The 21,399-nt window shown below is 35.4% G+C and overlaps 1 protein-coding gene across 11 annotated transcripts in view; it reads right to left on the reverse strand.

Annotated features, from left to right (window-relative positions):
• Positions 1-21,399, reverse strand: part of RAPGEF6 (Rap guanine nucleotide exchange factor 6) — a 183,036-nt gene that overhangs the window by 100,017 nt on the left and 61,620 nt on the right. For all 11 annotated transcript variants that reach the window (XM_074313473.2, XM_019756032.3, XM_019756037.3 and 8 more), the window contains one exon: positions 8,378-8,521. In XM_074313473.2, coding sequence (XP_074169574.2) covers positions 8,378-8,521 — 144 coding nt within the window. The remainder of the gene's footprint in view (positions 1-8,377; positions 8,522-21,399) is intronic.

Below are 21,399 nucleotides of genomic sequence, written 5' to 3' on the forward strand. Positions count from 1 at the left end.
TCTACTTATTTGATCACGATACCACCACTTTGCCTTTCTCTGTCCATTTGTGGACTCATGACCCTCTAACTAGGCACAAGCACATCCTATCTACATTCTGCATTATTTCCCAGAAGACAAACGAGAACCAGAATTCTCCTAGGAGATGTTAGTCACTCCCAAATTAAAATAGTCCTGCTTTTACCGTACAAAGCATCATAAAGAGCACACCTGTACAGAATACTCTGGGTTGTAAACAGGGTGAGAGGACAGCCGACGCTGAAATGCGCAGACTGTCTCTCAGCGGTGGGGCTCCACATCTCTCAGTACCTATCTGGTCAGCACTCAATGTCCTATATACGAGTAAGATTAGCAAAGGCTCCACATACAAACTTCCTTATTTTACCAATGATACAAGATTGTTTACTCAGTCATTTTTTCATTCTGCAAGTATTTACCAAACACAAAATATAACTGAAAACAATCAGGATCCATCAAGTCCACAGACACAAAATAAAGTTCACAATGTTGAGTTTCTTCATAATCAGTGACTGTGACCTCTACCGTCCAAACTAGAAATTCTGATAATAGATGCACCAGGAGTGTTTACACCTCCTCCATTTTGACTCGAATAAATGTCTAAAGTATCTGCTTACTGATACTCTGCTATGCTGTGAATATCTGTGTCCCCCCAACCCCAATTCCTATGTAGAAACCCTAAATCTCCAAAGTGACATCAGGAGATGCGGCCTTTGGGCGGTGACTAGGTCACAAGGGCTCTGGGGCCGGGATCCGTGCCCTTGTAAGAGGCCCCCCAGAGCTCCCTAGCCCTCTCTACCAGGTGGACACAGCAAGAGCTGGCAGTCTGTAGGTCAAAACAAAACAAAACATATTATCTGGTTCAATTCCCACACATGATGCAGGGACTGAGGATCTCACATATTCTGTAAAATTGCAAGTCAGTGCTTGAGATAGAACAAGAACCATAACATCTTACTCCTAGTTTAATGTCTATTTTATCTGATCAGACTGAGAGGTCTGGCTCTTATTAACCTGCCCATATTAAGGATTCTGTTTATTTGCACCTAGTTTCTTTGGAAGTCCAAAAGGGTGGTCCTGAGTCAAATGCTGGGAGGCTGCCATGATCTGAAGGTTTGTGTCCCTCCCCACCCCCAAATTCATATGTGCAAATACTAATTCCCAAGGTGATGGAATTAGGAGACGGGGTCTTTGGACGCTGATCAGCTCATGAAGAAGGAGCCCTAACGGTTGGGATTAGTGCCTTTATAAAAGAGGACAAACGGCTCCCTGGCCTTTTCCATCTTGTGGGGAGATAATGACAGGGCGACAGTCTGTAACCCAAAAGAGGGCCTTTTTCAGAAACCCACCTGAGGCTGGACTTCCAGCCTCCAGAACTGTGAGAAATAAATTTCTGTTATTCATAAGGCTTTCAGTTGGTGGTATTTTGTTGTAACCTAAACAGACTAAGACATGCTCCCTGAGATCTCAGCAATCGTATGTTTGGACCAAGTCCTCTATTTCCTCCTGAGCAGGACGGGGCTAGGATTCTATTTCTTACTGTATGATGGCTTGGTCAATAAGACACGGACTGACTCCACTTAGCAAAATGTGTTTTGCTAAAAACCTTAAGATGTCACATCCACGGTCAAGTGAAAGAATCTAGCCACTACACAGTGTACCACCACAACGGTGGTTATATGACCTGGTCCTCATAATCAACTCTGATTCAGCTGCACTGACAAATGGTCTTAATCTCTCTAACTATGCTCTGAGTCCAAAGAAAACATGGAGCACTGCAGGAGAGCAGGAAACATAAGGTGCCAGCAGAAGTAGCAAATGAGAAAAGCGCTGCTTTGCTGCATTTAGTAATTTGTGAGTCTAAAATGAAATAGTAGATTCTAGAGTGTCATACCATGCCCACCACCTGCCGTATTATCCCAGAACAATAAACTCGGTGGAAAGAAAATATGTAAAGAAGGGTGAGCAAAAGGAATTTAAAACCATGACCCATGATGCTGCCATGGAAATCCCTCTTTCCAGATGTCCCTCTGGGAAGAGTTGATAGGCCCCACTTCTGTGCAGGTGCTATGATGGAGAAAGATAAGGAAGATGGCCAGTAGTTTATCCTGTGCCTGAGAATGTAGAAAGCAGCAAAGGAACCCAGAAAGAAAACAATGATGACTTAATCTATTGATGGACTTGGGGTATAGTTAAGAGAAGATAACAAGCACATGAAATGCCCATACTGTTTGTTATTCAGAAATAGAGAAAAAGAAAGGAGAAATCAATGAAACCGACTATAATTTCATAACCAACAAGATGCTTTTAAACCTTTGGAGAATGTCATGATTTATATTTGGGTCAATATGCCTCTATAGAAATGACTGAGCATGAATATCGTCTGATACTGTAGATTCAATCAAAATTAAACAATGGCATACTTGGTGCTTGACTTTGGTGAAACTAAGATACCTTACCGGTCCTGGCCTCACTTTACCATTTAAGTTACATACATACCAATATGAAAAATTCAACTTACTACATTTGAAAAATGTTCACTGTTGTAGAATATTTAAAACACAGCAATGAACTTTATATAAAAAATACAGACATTTAAGAAATTCTTAATAAGTTAATTCTGTTTTCTGTTATCCTCAGAGCAGAGCAGAATTACAAGCGCACACTGCATGTAAGTACGTGTAACACCCTATGAGATCAATGAAGAGAAGTGCGCTCTCTGCATAAGAAATGTCAGGCAAGGCTCCTCCAAAGAGGGCATGATGAATGGAGTCTTGGAAGCTGAGTAGGACTTTGGCAGGAGGACAAGGTAGGAGGCTATTATGGATAAAAGGAGCAAATGGCAAGTTAAGATTCAAACTGATTCATCAAGGACAGAATTACATTAGGTAAAGAAGCCTGTAAGAACCTTCCAGGGAGAGAGAACAGGACCAAGGGAAGAGACCTCCAACAAAACAATGGGGCCAGAAGGCTGATGAGGTAGACTGGGGTCAAACGAGGAATATACCGTGTAATCTTGAAACTGTTTAAAATAAAAAAATTTTGAGCTACATTTCTAACATATGTAATCTATTTATAAATTAGTACATGTATTACCAGAAAAAATATTTTGCGTTCATTATAAAATACTAGTCACAAAAATCCTCATAAAATTTAAAAGATAACAGTACATATAAACTCTACTATTTTCTTCCCATGTCTTGGAGATTGTGTTGCAATTTACAATTTAAGACACTTGGGTTAAACTACTGGCTTTGCTAACTACTATCAGAAAGGAGGTCTTCAGATCAATAATTCCAAAAGCAGTCATTAGTTTTTGGCAGACATCCCTGTCATTTAATTGGCTTCCAGCCACTCGCCGGAAAATAGTAAAGCAACTCATTCAGTGATTTTTCATACACATTTTGTAACCACTTCATCTTATAATGCTGGACAAAGAAATTACCTTCTTTAAAGTGAGCTACTGTGATTGTATGCTATAAAAACATGGAGGGGGTGGGGGTAATGGGGTGACTGTTGGTTGCTCTAACTTCCAGCCAGCTTGATTTTATTTTTCCTACCTCTATTCTCTCTTTGTCTTGATTATTTAGCGTATTTGTTTTCAGTTATCTTAACATGGTTACATATTTTGGTAAACATATTTTATATCCAGGTATAGAATAAATAATAAAATTATTTTGTAAGCAATAGGAGTCAAGATATTTTTTGAGTATTTACAATAGCAACAATAGGAATAGAAACTGCTGACATTATTGAATGTTTTTCAAGGCACCAAACACTAGGCAGAGCCTTTTATATACATTCTCTCATTTAAACCTCTCATAAATCTATAGATTATATATTAAAACGTAGAAAAGTTACACAACTTGCCCAAGGTTACACAGGAATCTAAACAAGCTGATACAAGAACAGGCACTCTTACTGTCTGACAGGCAATATGCTCTGGGGATATAATGATGGTGGTGCACATTTTCAAGGCATGACGTTCCGATGGAAGAGACAGACATTTGGATAAACAAGTACAATGTAGTATACTCAGTGGTCACAGGTATACACATGGAATATTATGGGAATGCAGGGACGTGTACCTAACCCTTCTCAAGGGCAAGTCATGGAGTCCTCCCATAAGATGTGTAATTTAGTCTTGAGGATGACTAGGATTTTGTCAAGACGAATAAAAGGACATTCTAAGTAAAACAAACAGTATATGTATGTTATAAAAACATAGTTTCTCAACACACATGGTAACTATGTGAGGAGATGGATGTATTAACTAAGCTTACTGCGGTAATAATCATTTTGTAACGTATATGTATATCAAATCACAATGTTGCACTCTTCAAACTCACACATTATATGTAAATTACATCCCAATAAAGCTGAAACAATAAATAAAAAACATGGTTTCTTTAAGGGTCAGCATATTTGTTCAGTACAGTTGAAAGGTAGGAAATATGTAGAAAAAGAAAAAATATAAAGAGGTTGGACAAAGTCCAGACCTGTGTTGTCCAATATGGTAGCTACCAGCCACATGTGGTTATTTAAATGTAATTTATTTAAAATTAAAATTTTAAATTAAAATCTTCAGATATACTAGCCGTATTTGAAGTGCTCAATAGCCATGTGTGGCTGGTTAGTTAGCACCAATTTGGAAAGCATAGTTATAAAACATCCATCATTGCAGAAAGTTCTATTAGACAGAACAGGTATAGACTATGAAGGTCCTTATATGCTAGATCATTGGAATTTCTGATAGATGGTGGTGGGGAATGAAAAGATTTAAGAGATTAAAAAGAAATGATATTGTTACAGCTTCATTTAGGACTGATACTGTGTTTCCCTGAAAATAAGACCTAGCCGGAAATCAGCTCTAATGCGTCTTTTGGAGCAAAAATTAATATAAGACCCGGTCTTATAAGACCAGGTATAATAATATATAATATAAAATAATATGATATAAGACTAGGTCTTATGTTAATTTTTGCTCCAAAAGACACATTAGAGCTGATTGTCCAGGTAGGTCTTATTTTCAGGGAAACAGGGTAAAATAACATGGATGGAATAGTTGGTGGCCAGGGCGAGGGGAAGATGTACGGAACAGGGCTAACAGTAAGGAAACCAGAGAGAAGAGAAAACCAAATCTTAATGTCAAATAAACAAGATGTTAAGGAGATATCTTTTAATGAAGAGATAATGTAACACTTCTGAATTTCTAAAAAATTTCCAAATCTCTTAAAATGAAAAAGCAAAACAACAAAACACTTTTATAATGAAAGTTGACTGCATCAGTGTGGGCGATTGCTATTACAACAGTTCTAGAAAGAATGGCAGTGAACACTAAGGCAATGACATGGGGAAATTCAGAGGAAGGCACACATTTGAAACATTTGAGAGGAAGAATCTATAGCTATTACCTACTGGTTAGACTGTGAGTGTGCACATACGTTCCAACTACTTCAGCAATCACCTCCTAAGAGAGGCAGACCTGGTATTACCATCCTCACTTTGAGATGTAAAGTCAGCAAATCACAAAGGGTTCAGGTGAAATGCCCTGATCATATAGTTAGTGAAGGAAGAATGGCTCTTCTAAATACTAGACTCTTTCCACTTAGCTCAGTAACCTATCCTACTCATTGAATGTCGCTTCCAGTCAACTTTTTCACAATTTCTAAATATCAAATATACCCACCTCAAAGATCAAAGCTCTGAAATCGCTGAGAAATTTGGGGACATTTAAATTTGTTGCAAGCTGACAGCAATACCCAAAGGAGTTTCAAAAATGTTATTACTGTTATAGAGGTGCTCTTTTTTTTTTACATTAAAATAAAAACTTGCACTTTTAAGATTATGGTTCTTGTCTTTATGCAAAGCAATGTATGACAAAACTATGAAAATAATTTCATAAAAGTAAACCATCTTTTTCAATTTTTCTGAGCATTCAGTTAGAAAATAACTTTAAAACACATACAAAACCAGGCTGTGTACTAATAATTATGTTAAAAAAGAGTAGCAAAATCTTCTGTACAACTTTAAGAATTTTTGACCTCCAGCACTCTAGCAAGGTTTACGATGGTTTGCAAATGAAAAAAGAATCTGTCAAGTTTCTACTGCTGTCTGAAAGAAGGAAAGATTCCTGCTGATCCTGCTCTCTGAACTGCTACAGTAGAACAAAAGAAATAAAGAACTCTATAGGAACCATAAAACCAATTCTCTACTGGATGCTTAATTAATACTAATTAAGGTTTTCTGCTACACAGTATCCTTATCCAGATAGATCAACTACCAATATGTAGGAATTTGGCCAGATGCATAGGTTTTACATAATTGGTGAAATCAATTATAAGTAAATGAAAACCTCTTAATGCTGTATTTTCTAAATTGCCTGAAACATATTCCTTTCAGGAAAAACAGAAAGCACAAAACAATTCAAAAAACCGCAAATGCAAGTAACACAACCAAAAATCCTTCTATAACTCAGTCTCATGGTTAATAAATCAGTTTTATCAAAACTGAATCCACTTAGTTCTCCCCTTTCCATGATATGCCAAATTCCTGACAGTACTTAGTAGGATAACTACCTAAAACTAGCTAAATAAGCCTTTACATGCAAAAATGCCACACTTTATAGAGTCATCAAATAGCTACAATCACAAAGCAGTGCGCCTACTGTGCTTTCTGGTCCACTCAGGAAACCAGCATATCCCCAAGAGGACAACTTTCAGTATACACGGGGGCTAAATAACTAATAAGCACTAGCCACAGATACCAGAGAAAATATGGAATCTGTCTAGCTTCATGACATGACACCAAAAAAATCCGGGAAGAGAATACACTTAAGTTGCAACTAGAATAAGCAAGTAAAACACACACAAACTATCCTATGATCTCTAACTCACACAAGAAGAATACAACAGAACAATTATACATTTTACTCTTGCAATTGTACTTAGATATGGGCATATATAACCACAAAGACACTTAGCACCTTAATTTTTAAAAGACATTACAAAAACTAGAAAAATCTAAATGACCAAATATTCAGAACGGAGTAAATAAACTACAGCAGTTATTATAATGGAGAATTATGACACTCTTAAGAATAATGTTGTAAAAAAACAAACCCATTTAATAGCATTCAAAGATTTTTAGATTACATATTTAACTTTTAAAAAGTTACAAAATAGATCATATATTTAAGTTTTAAAAGTTAGTAAAAAAGCTTACATATCTATTTGGATGTTGAGAAAGCTTTATCCAAGAATATTAAAAAATGGGACTAATCAACTTTCAATTTTTTCAAAAACAGACACATATTACTTGTGTAATAAGGCAAAACATGTTAGTTTAAATTAGTGATGGGGAAATTTACTATGTAAAAAGAAAAGCAAATTATTAAACAATAAGAACAGGAAATGAACTTTGCGTGGCTCTGGATGTAGTAAAAAATTCAGGTAGTATATCATATGTTATTGTTTGTCATCAGAAGTAGAATGTGCTGAATATTAGAGAAATTAGGCAAATGTGACTAAATCCTTAGAGCTGCCTCAAATTTAACAGTTACTTCAGTACAAACAGCTCCCTAAATAATCATGCTTGTTCCTAACATGGAATAAGAAAATGTCTGTTTCTGACAACCAAAAGAACCAAACATACCCTCGGGAACTTTGTTGCAGTCAGTCTCTACATTGTTTTTGTATTTTGGGGGATCATGACTCCTTTGAAAACTGACAAAATCCACCTGGATTTTTTCTTTCTTTGATTATCCATACTTTTTGATTCAACTATTTTTTAGTCTAAAATGAAGTTATCTACAATTACAAAACTGAAGACTTTTGAAGAAACAGCTTATTTTCCTTCTGGTATTATGAAGTTTATTTCATCTGGTTCTTTTTCAATATTTGCATGTGAAAATATACCTTTAGTGCTTACACGCGTTTCTGCAATGACACCCATTATGCATATCTACCCCACATCTCAAGGGCAGAATTGACATATTTTTATTTCTTTTGTATGTCTTACAGCATTATCAGGAAAAAAGTGAGTCCATTACCTGAGTTTTCAGGACTCTAATCTATGTTGCATTTAGGTAATAAAAAGGTAAGGAAATCTACAAATATGTTTAAAGATATGGTTAACAATTTTTTTACATTTTTAAACAGAAAAAAACAAAACTCTCACTGATAAGAGTATTTCTACCCAACTCAACCAAGCAGAAGTATTTAAAAAAATTACAGATATATTTAGCAGCCCCAAACTTTTATACATAGAGCCCAAAGTGTTGATATTACCAAAATATATGTAAAGATATTATTTATGAAAATTAAAGGAAGATCCATAGAATGTTCCTAAATATACTCACAGAAAGATAGCTGTTAATATCCACATCATCAGTAATGGTTTGGCGTTCTCCTTTACAGTTAATTTTCCGAAACCTCCGTCGAGACTGTCTGGCAGGAATTTCTCTTTGTAGAATACTATCTTCATTATCTTTGGAATTCTCTACCTGAAACACATGTTCACATTCCTGATTAAACATCCAATTTTTCCATATTACTGACAGTCTATGGAGTCTTAACAGGCTCATAAGGAGGCTTCATTTATTTCTTGCAAGAAATTGCATCAAGCAAACAGTCTGTATAAAGCTCATTAGTTCAAAAAGATTAAAGGTGACGTTATTATAAAGATCTGGAGACCACAGTTTCCTTCCAGGAAATAGTCTGTCTTGCTCACATAAACATACATCCTCTAAGTAAAGTCACTTACCAGAAATGAAGGCTGTTAAATACACCTACACATTCAATAATAACTTCTGAGCTAATCTAATTACAAACTGCCTGATTATACACATATTAGCAATCAATCAAGGTTATGATTCCAGTGAATTGATAAACAGGAAAACAAAAATGTTTTATGCATTATTCTTTGGTGTCCATCTTAATGTATGACAATAGCCAAGAGTAAGGCTAACATTTACTGAAGGCTTACATGGGCTGGCATGCACATACATTTAGTTCATACAACACCCCTGTAAGCAGCTCTTACTATCTTGTGTTCACAGATGAACAAAGTAAAATCCAGAGACTAGTGACTTTCCAGTCTCAGAGCAGTGATACTCATTAAAGGTGAACTGAATACAGGCTTGTCTCCAAAACTAATGCTACTGACACAAGACCACATAGCCTGTCTAATCAGACTAAATCATAATTTTTAAGACTTACAAAGGATATGTTCTAAAGTATACCTTATAATTAACCTCACATCCAATAAATAACACATAATTTGTTTTCCCAAGTACTTTTCACGATGTCATATCTTTTGCTAATACAAAAAATTCCCTAGTTACCCAAGTATGAAATTCCATCAACATTTCCAACTCCCCTGCTTGCCTTGCAAATCTTATCTTCAATCATTTCTTAGAACTCGTCAACTCTTTTTTAATAAATCCCTCTCACAAGGCCCTTTCTTTTATTCCTATTACTACTATCACTTATTCAAGTCTTAATCACTTCAGTCCTGAAATATCACAATAGGTGATCCTGCTGCTTCAAATACGTTCCTCTCTAATTCCATCTGGCAAGGTCAGTAAAAACACCTAGGTCAATCATCTCCTGTTCAAAATGCTACAATAGACTGCTAATGGTTATCCAATAAAATTTAAACTATAACATTTGATAGTCTAAGTCACATACAGTCCAGCCCCAAAATATTTTTATCCCTTTATCTTATAGTGTAAGCCTGGAAAAACCACTCCCTTATCCTCCTCCCCACACAAAAACAAACCCTCTCACATACAAGCTCTAATGAGAGATGCAAAATGTCCTGATGATTTCTCAAAAAGAGTTGATGGCTAAGCTGTTCTGTTTCAGCTGTGAGAGAGTCAAGAGTAGGTAGCAACCAAGTCATGTGACTATTCATGGGTCCTTATATAGAAGTAACTTACATTCTGCTAAGTAACTTTATTATTTCCTCAACTTGTATTAACCCATCCATTCTATCTTCACATACTGAAACACTACCAATCATTTAAGACACGTCTCCACCGCCATCTCTTCTATAACCACAAGACATTCCTTTTCTCCGACTGTGGCTTTTTTACGTGCACAACCTAGACTTCTTACGAACAGGACACGCTCCCTCCTGCCTTCGGGCCTTTGCACACAATGCTGTAACCTCTGCCTAAAAGCCCATCCCTCCTCTGCACCATCTTGGCATCCTACACATACCTCATGACTCAGTTCAAACAACCCCTCCTCTGTCCCAGGAAAGTGCTTCTTCTTCTATGGCACTAAGAAACACTGACCTTAACTATTAGATGAGCCAGCTAACAAGAAAGGAACTGCATTGTTATATTCATCCTTGTTCACTTAACATTCAAGAAATGTGCCTAAATGGGCATTATATTCATTATATTAAATTCTCTTTCTCCCCAAACATGTTAGGTCCATGGAAATATGTACAAGGTATTCAAGAAATAGACCAAGTTACTGAACATTAATCTTCTGAAAGGTAAAATCCAGAAGACAGGGAATGATTTCCAGCTTAACAACTACAGAATTATGTACGTAGGTAGCAAATACATATTTCCTCCTTGTAATTCAATTTCCTCTCCTAAAAAGTGATGGGGGAACCATAGTATTTCCTGAACCACTCACAACACTAGGCCATGTACCAGAAGCTGTAAGTTACATCATTTAAGGCTCACAACGACCCTATTATGTAGCAACTCTTGTTTTAATAGATGGTACAGCATCACAAAACTTAAATAATTCACACAAGTGGGTAAGGTCTCCAAACCCAAGTGCGACTAGAAAGTCCATCTCCTTCAAACTGCCCTATCCCAAGGGATGAACCAGATTATCTAGTTTAGGTGAAGTTCCAATTTCATATGATTTTTAGAGCTTTTAATATCTAGCATTTATTGAACAAAAACAGAGATTTAAACCATAAAAGCTTTTCAATATAAATATAGTAGTTAAATTTAGAAAAGGAGTTTCTAAGCCTCAAAATTTTTGGAAAAGCATCAAATGAAAAGATTGAACAATGTATAAAGATTAAGTGCCCTTAAACAAAGCTCCCTCTGAATATAAGTGAAATGTGAGATTTAAAAAAATAAAACTTTGCAAACTCATACTGAAATGGCAAAAAAGTAAGGAAGACAAAGACCAAGAATGAAGCGAAACCAAGAATATCAGGAGGCAGGCTATCAACAAAGTCCCTGATCTACCAGCTGATTTCTCAACTCCAGAGACTAGACTTTCCATTTTGAAAATTGTAGGGAACAAGGGAGACAGGAAATAAAACAGAGAATCCACCAAAGATGGGGAATCCAATAGGAGACTTACTGAGAACTCTCAACCCAAACAACTACATCCTCATTGTAAAGGGTGAGCAAGATTTAAGTCCACAGTGAAGAAGGGGACAGGAAGAAAAGTTGCTTGGCACTGACAGAATGGGGGCAGGGGGACCACCAAACAAAAAAACCTTTCCCCTGAGAATTCAAAACATAAGCCATCCCTCATGCAAGTCTGTAGTTCGAATTTACAATACCTTAAGTACATAGGAAAATTTAAAGATGTTCAGGACTAATAATGTCCATATGCAACTGGCAAAAATAATGCAAGTTGAACTCCTTTCCTCTACGCAAGAATGCAACTTGAACCCAAGCCTCAACAAATTCCCACACCTAAAGTTCAAGACATATAAACTCAGGTATAAACATACCACCACCCCTACCCAATCATGTGAGCAAATAGGACATGATGAGCAATAATGAACAGAAAAAAGCAGAATCATACTTGCAAACATTCCAGTATATTGGAAGTATCAGAAAATATAAAGCTGTAATAAAAAACTTTCAAATAAAGACTTGAAAATGAGCAGGAGATTGTAAACAGCAACCAAGCAGGTGAGTACTGACCAGGACCAAACAAACCTTCCTCCCTGAATGTCCTCGCTCCCCACTGCCAGGCCGACAAGCAATGGGGTAACTGGCAATAGCAGTCTGCTTTTGGAAGAGGCACGAGAATATGGGAATACGGAGAGAGATCCTGTTGGAAACACAAAAGCACAGGGAAGGCCTAAAACTGAGGGGAGAGCAAGAACGCTTAGAAAAATGTTCCAACAAATCAGTCCCAACCCTAACCACAAAGTAAAACCAAGCGGAATCTGAAACCACTGGTGCACTGAAGGTAATCATAACAACACAAAATCCAAACCTATTTCGATTCTAGCAGAAAAGCTGTGTTCATCTCCAGGCCTAAACACTATCTACCCTCACTCTTTAATCCCTACACACAATACCTAGCATTAAATCCAAAATAATGACTCACATAAAAATATAAAGGGGGAAGAACCCCAACAATCCACTGCCAAAAGACAAAAGCAATCAACAGAGCAAACCGTGAAAATTAAAAATTATCCAGATGCTGAACTCTCAGAGGATTTAAAGCAACAAAGATTAATATGGTAAAGGCTCAGTGGAAAAGATGGACAATCTGATAGACAGATGAAGAACTCCAGCAGGCATAAGGAAAATATTAGAGTAAAATGAAAATGTTAGAAACAATGTGGTTCTAAAGATAAAGAACGTCTGTGATAAGCTCGTCAAAAGACTTGATGCAACTGAGTTTAAGAATCAATGAATGTAAAAATAGGTCAACAGAAATTACCCAAACTAAAATAGAGAGAAAAATTTAAAAAGAAAACAAAGAAATTAAATGACACTAAAATGTAAGTAAAAAGAGAATTAGTGAACTGAGAAGATAGAGACAAAAAATAACACGTACAACACAAAGTCAGGAAGAGATAGAAAATAAGAAATAATAGATATAGAGGATAGGCTGAAAAGCCTTAACGTATATCTAAACAAATTTCAAGGTGATAACCGAAAGAGGAATGAGACAATGTCTGAGAAAAGGACTATTTTTCAATTTGAAAAAAGCCTAGAGCAGCCCAACAAATCCAAAACAGGATAATTAGAAACTACAACTATAATTTCACACAGAAAAGATAAACAAAATACTTTAATACAGGCAGAGGGGAAATGTAGATAAGCTATAAAAGAAAGGCAGTTAGATTAATAACTGACTTCTCAAAAAACAATGGATGCCAGAAAATAGAATGTATTGATCGTGCTGAGGCAAAAAGATTCTCCTCTCAAAACTGCATTCATGGCAAAACCATCCTCAAGAAAGATGCAAAATAAAAATATTTTCAGGCAACAACAACAAAAAGTGAAGCAATACACCCAGTTGAGATGTTTACCAACAAAACTTTATTAAAGGAAATTTTAAATGGTGTACCTCAGATATAGCACAAGTGTTCTCGTAAGTCAAGTCTCAGATGCAAGAAATAAAAGCAAACAATGGTAAACACAGGGTTATAGCTGAGTAAATAATGATTGCATAAAACAATACAATAAGGCAAAATTTATGTAATAAATAAAAAGAACTAAAATTCTGGACAAAAATAGCCATCACATTTGGATACAGTCACCAGAATGAAACTTTTGTAAGCTTCAATAACTTCGGTTATTTTCAAGTAGGCACATAAAAATAGCCAGAATTAGAATAAAAAGAACAGACTAAACACAGTATCTAAGGGAGTATATAGTTGGGGGAGGACTGGAAGAAGAGAACTTACTATAAAGAGAGCAAAAATCTGAGAGAAAAAAGAATACAAAGCACATAAGGTAGTAAAAGTAAATCCAATCTGCCATTAATCATAATGAATGTAAATGAAAGTCTTTCCAAGTAGAAAACAATCTTAACACCAAATGCAGAAAAAGAGGTAATAGTCCCCAAGTATTAAGGCTCACAGAATCCTGATACAAAAATATGACAAAACAGTACTAGAAATTAAAATTATAGGCTAACATTGCCCTAAGAAATAATGAATGCAAGAGTCTTAAACTCGATTATCAAACTAGGCTTAGAAACAAAGACAGCAAACAGCTCAAGTCAAGCTTTTACTAGGAATGCCAGGGTAGTTTAATATTAGGAAAATCTATTAATATAAATCATATTAAGAGAATGAGAGAAAAAGACATAGATCAGTGTAACAAATGCAAAAAAACACTTTTTTTAAATATCAATATCCTTTCCTGATAAATTTTAGCAATATTTTTTGATACTCAAGATAACCCTTTTACGTTACCAGGAACTTTTGACAGAATCCCAATAGTTGTTGATATTTGTTTGCTTTCTGACACAAAAAATCCCAAAGACACCTGCTACTCCACGTGATGTAAGTTCATAGAGGCTTGTATCCTTTTAGTGGGAGAATGGTATTTACTCACCACAATCGGGGCTCTGTAACCAGTAGGAGTGTTAAAACTACTTGACTGTCACTGCTTCTAAGTTTTTACAATTAAAAACTCCAATAAACATATTTTTTCATAAAGTAAACCAACTTGGGAAATATTTTAAAGAGGAAAAAATGTCACGTGCTGATGCTGACATTTCTTATTCAAATTTTGGACTAGAGTTTTTAATCTTTGATTTTGTACTTTAAAAAAATTATAACATTAGCTCAAAAAGTACATGATTTATTTTTGAAATTATTTTTTCAGCTACAGTTGACATTCAATATCATTTTATATTAGTTTAAGGTGTACAGCATAGTGGTTAGACATTTAGATAATTTACACAGTGATTCCCCCAGTTAGTCTACTACCCTGCTGGCACAACACATAATTGTTAAAAAATTATTGACTATACTCCCTATGCTGTACTTTATTTACAACTCCATGACTATTTTGTTAACCACTAATTTGTACTTCTTAATCCTTTCACCTTTTTCACCCAGACCCCCAACACCCCTCCCATCTGAGAACCATCCGTTTGTATGAGTCGTTTCTGTTTTGTTTCTTGGTTTTGTTCTTTACATTTCACACACAAATGACATCATACAGTATTTATCTTTTATAGTCTGACTCATTTCACTTAGCATAATACACTCTAGGTCCATCTATGATGTCACAAAGGGTAAGATTTCATTCTTCTTATTATGGTCGAGTAATATTCCATTGTACCTATGTACCCCCTCTTTATCCAACTTCTACTTTTGGGCACTTAGACTGCTTCCATACTTGGCTATTGTAAATAGTGGTTCAGTAAACATACGGGTGCATATATCTTTTCGAAATTGTGTTTTAGATTTCTTTGGATAAATACCCATAATTGAAATTCCTGGGTCATAAGATAGCTCTATTTTTAATTTTTTGAAGAACCTCCAAACTGTTTTCCATAGTGGCTGAACCAATTTGCAATCCCAACAACAATGCACCACGGTTTCATTTTCTCCCCACCCTCGCCAATACTTGTTTGCTGATTTACTGATAGCTATTCTGACAGGCATGAGATGTTATCTCCTTGTGATTTCATTTTGCATCTGATGATTAGTGATGTTGAGCATCTTTTCACGTCTACCATGTTTCCCTGAAAATAAGACCTAGCCGGACCATCAGCTCTAATGCGTCTTTTGGAGCAAAAATTAATATAAGACTCAGTCTTATTTAAGACCGGGTATAACATAATATAACATCAGCATAATATAATACCAGGTCTTATATTAATTTTTGCTCCAAAAGACGCATTAGAGCTGACTGTCCAGCTAGGTCTTATTTTCGGGGAAACAGGGTACTGGTCATCTGTATGTCCTCTTTGAACAAATGTCTATGTAGATCCTCTGCCCATTTTTTAATTGTGTTGTTTTTTGGGTGTTGAGTTGTATGAGTTCTTCATAAATTTTGGATATTAACCCTTACCAGATGTATCATTGGCGAGTATCTTTTCCAATTTAGTTGACTGTCTTTTCCTTTTGTTGATTTCCTTTGCTGTGCAAAAACTTTTTAGTTTAATATAGTTCCATTTGTGTGTTTTTTTGTTTCCCTTGCCCGAGGAGACAATATCCAAAAAAATATTGCTAGAAGTGCTATGAAAGAGTTAGTTTACTGCTTATGTTTTCTTCTAGGAGTTTTATGGTTTGGGGTCTTACATTTAAGTCTTTAATCCATTTTGACTTTATTCCAGCATGTGGTATAAGAAAGTGGCCTAGGGCAGCCAGATGTCTCAGTTGGTTAGAACAGAGCTCTGAGCAATAGGGTTGCTGGTTCGATTCCCACAGGCCAGTGGGCTGCGCATTCCACAACTAGATTGAAGACAACGAGCTGCTGCTGAGCTTCCAGAGCTTCCAGAGGCCGGATGGCTCAGCTGGTTAGAACTTGAGCTCTCAACAACAAGGTTGCCGGTTCAATTCCCACATGGGATGGTGGGCTGTGCCCTCCACAACTGGATTGAAGGACGACTTGGAGCTGATGGGCTCTGGAGAAACACACCGTTCCCCAACATTCCCCAATAAAATTAAAAAAAAAAAAAATTGGTCTAGTTTCATTTCTTTGCATGAAGAGACTGACTTTAAACCATTATATATTCTTACCTTCTTTGTCATAGATTAAATGACCATATACGGCAGGTTTACTTGTGGGCTCTCTATTTACTCCATTGATCTATGTGTCTATTTTTATGCCAGTATCCTGCTGTTTTGATTACTATAGCCTTTTAGTATAGTCTGATATCAGATAGCATGACACCTCTAACTTTGTTCTTCTTTTTAAGATTTCTGTGGCTATTCTCAAGGTCTCTTGTGGTTCCATATAAATTTTTAGATTATTCTTGTTCTGTGAAAAATGCCTTTTGGTATTTTCATAGGGATTGCACTCAATCTATAGGTTGCTTTGGGCAGTATGGACACTTTAACAATGGTAATTCTTCATATCCATGAGCACAGTATATGCTTCATTTATTCGTATCTTCTTCAATTTCTTTCTTCAGTGTCTTACAATTTTCCGAGTGCAGGTCTTTCACCTCCTTGGTTAAATTTATTCCTCGGTATTTTATTTGTCGATGCAATTGTAAATGGGATTGTTTTCTTAATTTCCATTTCTGATGGTTCATTACTGATGTATAAAAGTGCAACCTATTTCTGAATATTAATTTCTTATCCTATTTTACTAAATTCATTTACCAATTCTAATAGTTTTTTGGTGGAATCTTCACAGTTCTCTCTCTATATATATAATATCATATTCTCTAAAATAATCACAGTTTTACTTCTTCCTTTCCAATTTGGATGCCTTTCTTTTTCTCGTCTGATTGCTGAGGCTAGGACTTCCAATACTATGCTGAATAAAAGTGGTGAAAGTGGACATTCTTGTCTTGTTCCTGATCTTAATGAGAACGCTTTTAGTTTTTCCCCATTGAGTACGATATTATCTGTGGACTTCTCTTATATGGCCTTTATTATGTTGAGGTATGTTCCCTTTATTCCCACTTTGCTGAGTTTTTATCATAAACGTATGCTGGATTTTTGTCAAATGCTTTTCCTGCATATATTGGTAAGATTATATGCTTTTAATCTTTCATTTTGTTTATGTGGTGTATCATGTGAATTGATTTGCAGATCTTGAACCAACTTTGCATTCCAAGAATAAGTCCCAATTAATCATGGTGTATGATCTTTTAAATGCACTGTTGAATTCAGTTTGCTAATACGTTGTTGAGGATTTTTGCATGTATGTTCATCAGGGACATTGGCATATAATTTTTTTTATTTTTGGTAATGTCTTCAGTTTCAGAATTAGGGTAATGGTGGTCTTGTAGATAGAATGAGCTTGGGGATCTTCCCTCCTCTTGAATACTTGGGAATAGTTTGAGGAGGATAAGTATTAATTCTTCTTTGAATGTTTAGTAAAATTCAACTGTGAAGCCATGTGGTCCAGGACTTTTGTTTGTTGGGAGTTTTATGATTACTGATTCAATTTTGTTTGTAGAAATTGGTCAGTTCAGATTTTCTGTTTCTTCCTGATTCAGTCTTGGAAGATTCAATGTTTCTAGGAATTTATCCATTTCTTCCAGATTGTCCAATTTGTTGGTATGTAATTGCTCATATTTGCTTATAATCCTTTGTACATCTGTGGTGTCAGTTGTCACTTTTCTTTCACTTCTGATTTTATTTGGATCCTCTCATTTTCTTGATGAGTCTGGCTAAAGGTTTACCAATTTTGTTTATCGTTTCGAAGAACTAGCTCTTGACTTTACTAATCTTTTGTATTGCTTTTGAGACTCTAATTCGTTGATTTCCTCTTTGATCTTTATTATTTCCTTCCTTCCACTCACTTTGGACTTTGATGTTCTTTTGCTAGTTCCTTTAAGTGTAGGATTAGATTGTTGAGATTTTTCTTGTCTTAAGGTAAGCCTGTATTGCTATGAATTTCCCTCTTAGGACTGCTTTCACTGTATCCCATAGATTTTGGGTCATTGGTCTTGAGGTTCTTTACATTTCTTCCTTGATCTTGTTGTTAACCCCTTCATAATTTAGTAGTATGTTATTTAGCTTCCATGTTTCTGTGTTTCTCAGTTTTCTTATAGTTGATTTCTAGTTTCATACCAATGTGGTCAGAGAAGGCACTTGGTATGATTTCAATCTTCTTAAATTTATTGCGAGTTGTTTTGTGGCCTAACATAGTCTACCTTGGAAAATGTTCCATACGAACTTAAAAAGCATGTATTAGGTTGGTGCAAAAGTAACTGTGGTTTTTGCAATTATTTTTAACCTTTTAAACTACAATTACTTTTGCACCAACCTAATATATTCTGCTGCTTTGGGGTGAAATACTCTAAAAATATCAATTAAATCCATCTGGTCTAATGTGTCATTTAAGGCCACTGTTTCTTTGATTTTCTCTCTGGAAGCTCTGTCCATTGGTGTCAAAGTGCCCTACTCTGATTGTATTACTGTGGATTTCTCCCTTTATGTTGGTCAATATTTGCTTTATATATTTTGGTGCTTCGATGTTGGAGGCATAAATGTTTACAAGGGTTGTATCTTCTTATTGGGTTGATCCCTTTATCATCATGTAACGTCCCTCTTTGTCTCCTATTACAGACTTTGTTTTAAAGTCTGTTTTGTCTGATATAAATACTGCTACATGTTGGGTTTTTTTTTTCCCATTTCCATTCACATGAAATATTTTCTTCCATCCCTGTACTTTCATTTTGTGTGTGTTTTTTGATCTAAAGTGGGTCTCTTGTGAACAGACTATGCACAGATCTTGTTTTCTTATCCACTCAGCTACCCTATATCTTTTAATTGGAGCATTTAATCAACTTACATTTAAAGTGATTATTGATACATACATAGTTACTGCCATTTTATTCTTCATATTTATGTTCTTTTTCCTCCTTTTTCTGTATAATACTTTTACGTTGGAAAAAAATTGACTGATAATGATAATATGCACATATATTATTAACTATATATATTATATTAATTACAATTATAAATTTTAATTATTTCTAATTAAATGTATCTTTATAAAAATTTTAAAAATACACACGTTATCTATACATATATAATAGCTTTAACAATATCATTACCAGCAACAACATAATACTACAAAATCTTGGTTCCTAATGATTTCTGTATATATAACATATATTTATGTACATATATTAATTATAATTAGTTACATATAATTACATATGTGTCTATATATACACATATAAAAAATTTTTAGCAATATTACCATCACTACCAAAACATAAGACTGCTAGCACTTGGTCTTTATGACATATCCCATTAGGAATGAACAGACAAAATACTATCTTTTACATGTAACCAGAAATAATTCTTGGTGGAATTATACGAACAATTTTACAGATATTAAATTTACTTGTTTTGTTTTTGTGAGATTACATTTCTTCTCCTTCTTGAATTAATTATATAAAAAAATTTACAAGGCTCCACTAAATAGCTCTTTTATCCTCGGGTTTTTTCTAGTTCTTGCTTTTTTATCCTTCCTAGGCACAAAACAGCAACCATACCTGATGGTTTTTTTCATTGGGATCTCATTAAATTTACAAGATAATCATTGGAAAATTAATACCTTAATAAAGGTAACTCCATATTTTAGAACATGATATCTTAATTTTTGTCTTTTGGGAGTATTTAAAAGTAATGTCTTTGGAAATTTAAGTTTATGCTGAAGTAGTTTATGTAGTTATTATAAATGTATTCTTATGTGACACACTTATGTTATACGTCAGTTTCTCTACTAAGGTTTTCATAGGATTACATCTAATATATAAATTTGGAGAGAATTTATATCTTAAAAATACTGATTCAACTGATTTAAAACTAAGGAACTCAAAAATTCTGTGTGGTTTCCTGTGTAGAGGTGTTTTACAACTTTTGTTAGACTTATTCTGATGTATATGGATGTTTTCTGATGTTTATAAATAGTATGTTTACTAAATTCCATTTTTCTAATTTTTTTGTTGCTTATTAATAGAAACAACTGATTTCTGAATGAGTATCCAGTACTTGCTGAAATGATTTACAATCAATTCTAAAAGTTCATGTGTAGGTATTTTTGGATTTTCTACATGCAAATCATATACTTTCTGAATGAGTGTGGGGACGGAGTCCCAGAGAGCAGTTTCTAGGCTCTCCACCTCGCGTGGGGAGTTGCTGCCTCGGGTAGTGAATGACCATCAACTGTGATTGGTTGGCCATCAGCTGTAACCAGTTAGCCAATTGGCTACTGATGTAACTGTGGGGCGGCGTTGATTGGTTGGTTGGCAGGCAGAGAAGTGAATGGCAGACTGCAGATCTGGGTGTGTCTCCCCGGCCGACGGAGAGAATACAGTGGTATGACTCCCCTATCTATGGCTCCGTGGGTGTTCCCTTTTGGCCTAGCCATATCCTGTGTTCTTATGTGGGGAGCGGGACCAGAGGCCCCGCAGGCCGCCCCGCACAACAAATGGCGCAGCGAGCCGGGTCTCCCGCATGACAATGAGTTTTGTATTTTCTTTACCAATCTTTTCTCCCATGCCTAAACACACTTTATAGGACCTCTTAGTCAGTGGTTTTCATATTGGTGAGCTTTCTTCACACATTCCCAAATTCAAGGAGAAAGTTTTCAATGTTTCCTGTAGGGTTTATGCAGATACGTCTAATAAAATTATGCAAGATTCCTTCTTTTCCTAGCTTGCTAAGTTTTATAAGTGAATGGGTTTTGAGTACTGTCAAACGTTTTTTGTATTCATGAAGATGATCATCTGACATTAATTCTGTCAATGTAGTGAATCACATTTATTAAATTAACATTGCAACTCTGGGAATAAATTCAACTTAATCATGATGTGTTATCCTCTCTATGTATCACTGGATTTTGATTCCTTAATATTTTTAAGATTTTTAGATCTAATTTCATAAAAAACAAAAAACTGACCAGTAATATTGCTTTTGTGTAATGTCCTTGTCAGGTTTTGCTGTCAAAATTAAACTGGGCTGTTACACGTTTTATGTCACTTCTCAATT

Source organism: Rhinolophus sinicus, chromosome 5 (assembly GCF_057876585.1).
Source record: "Rhinolophus sinicus isolate RSI-liver-muscle chromosome 5, RSI-T2T, whole genome shotgun sequence".
NCBI lineage: Eukaryota > Metazoa > Chordata > Mammalia > Chiroptera > Rhinolophidae > Rhinolophus > Rhinolophus sinicus.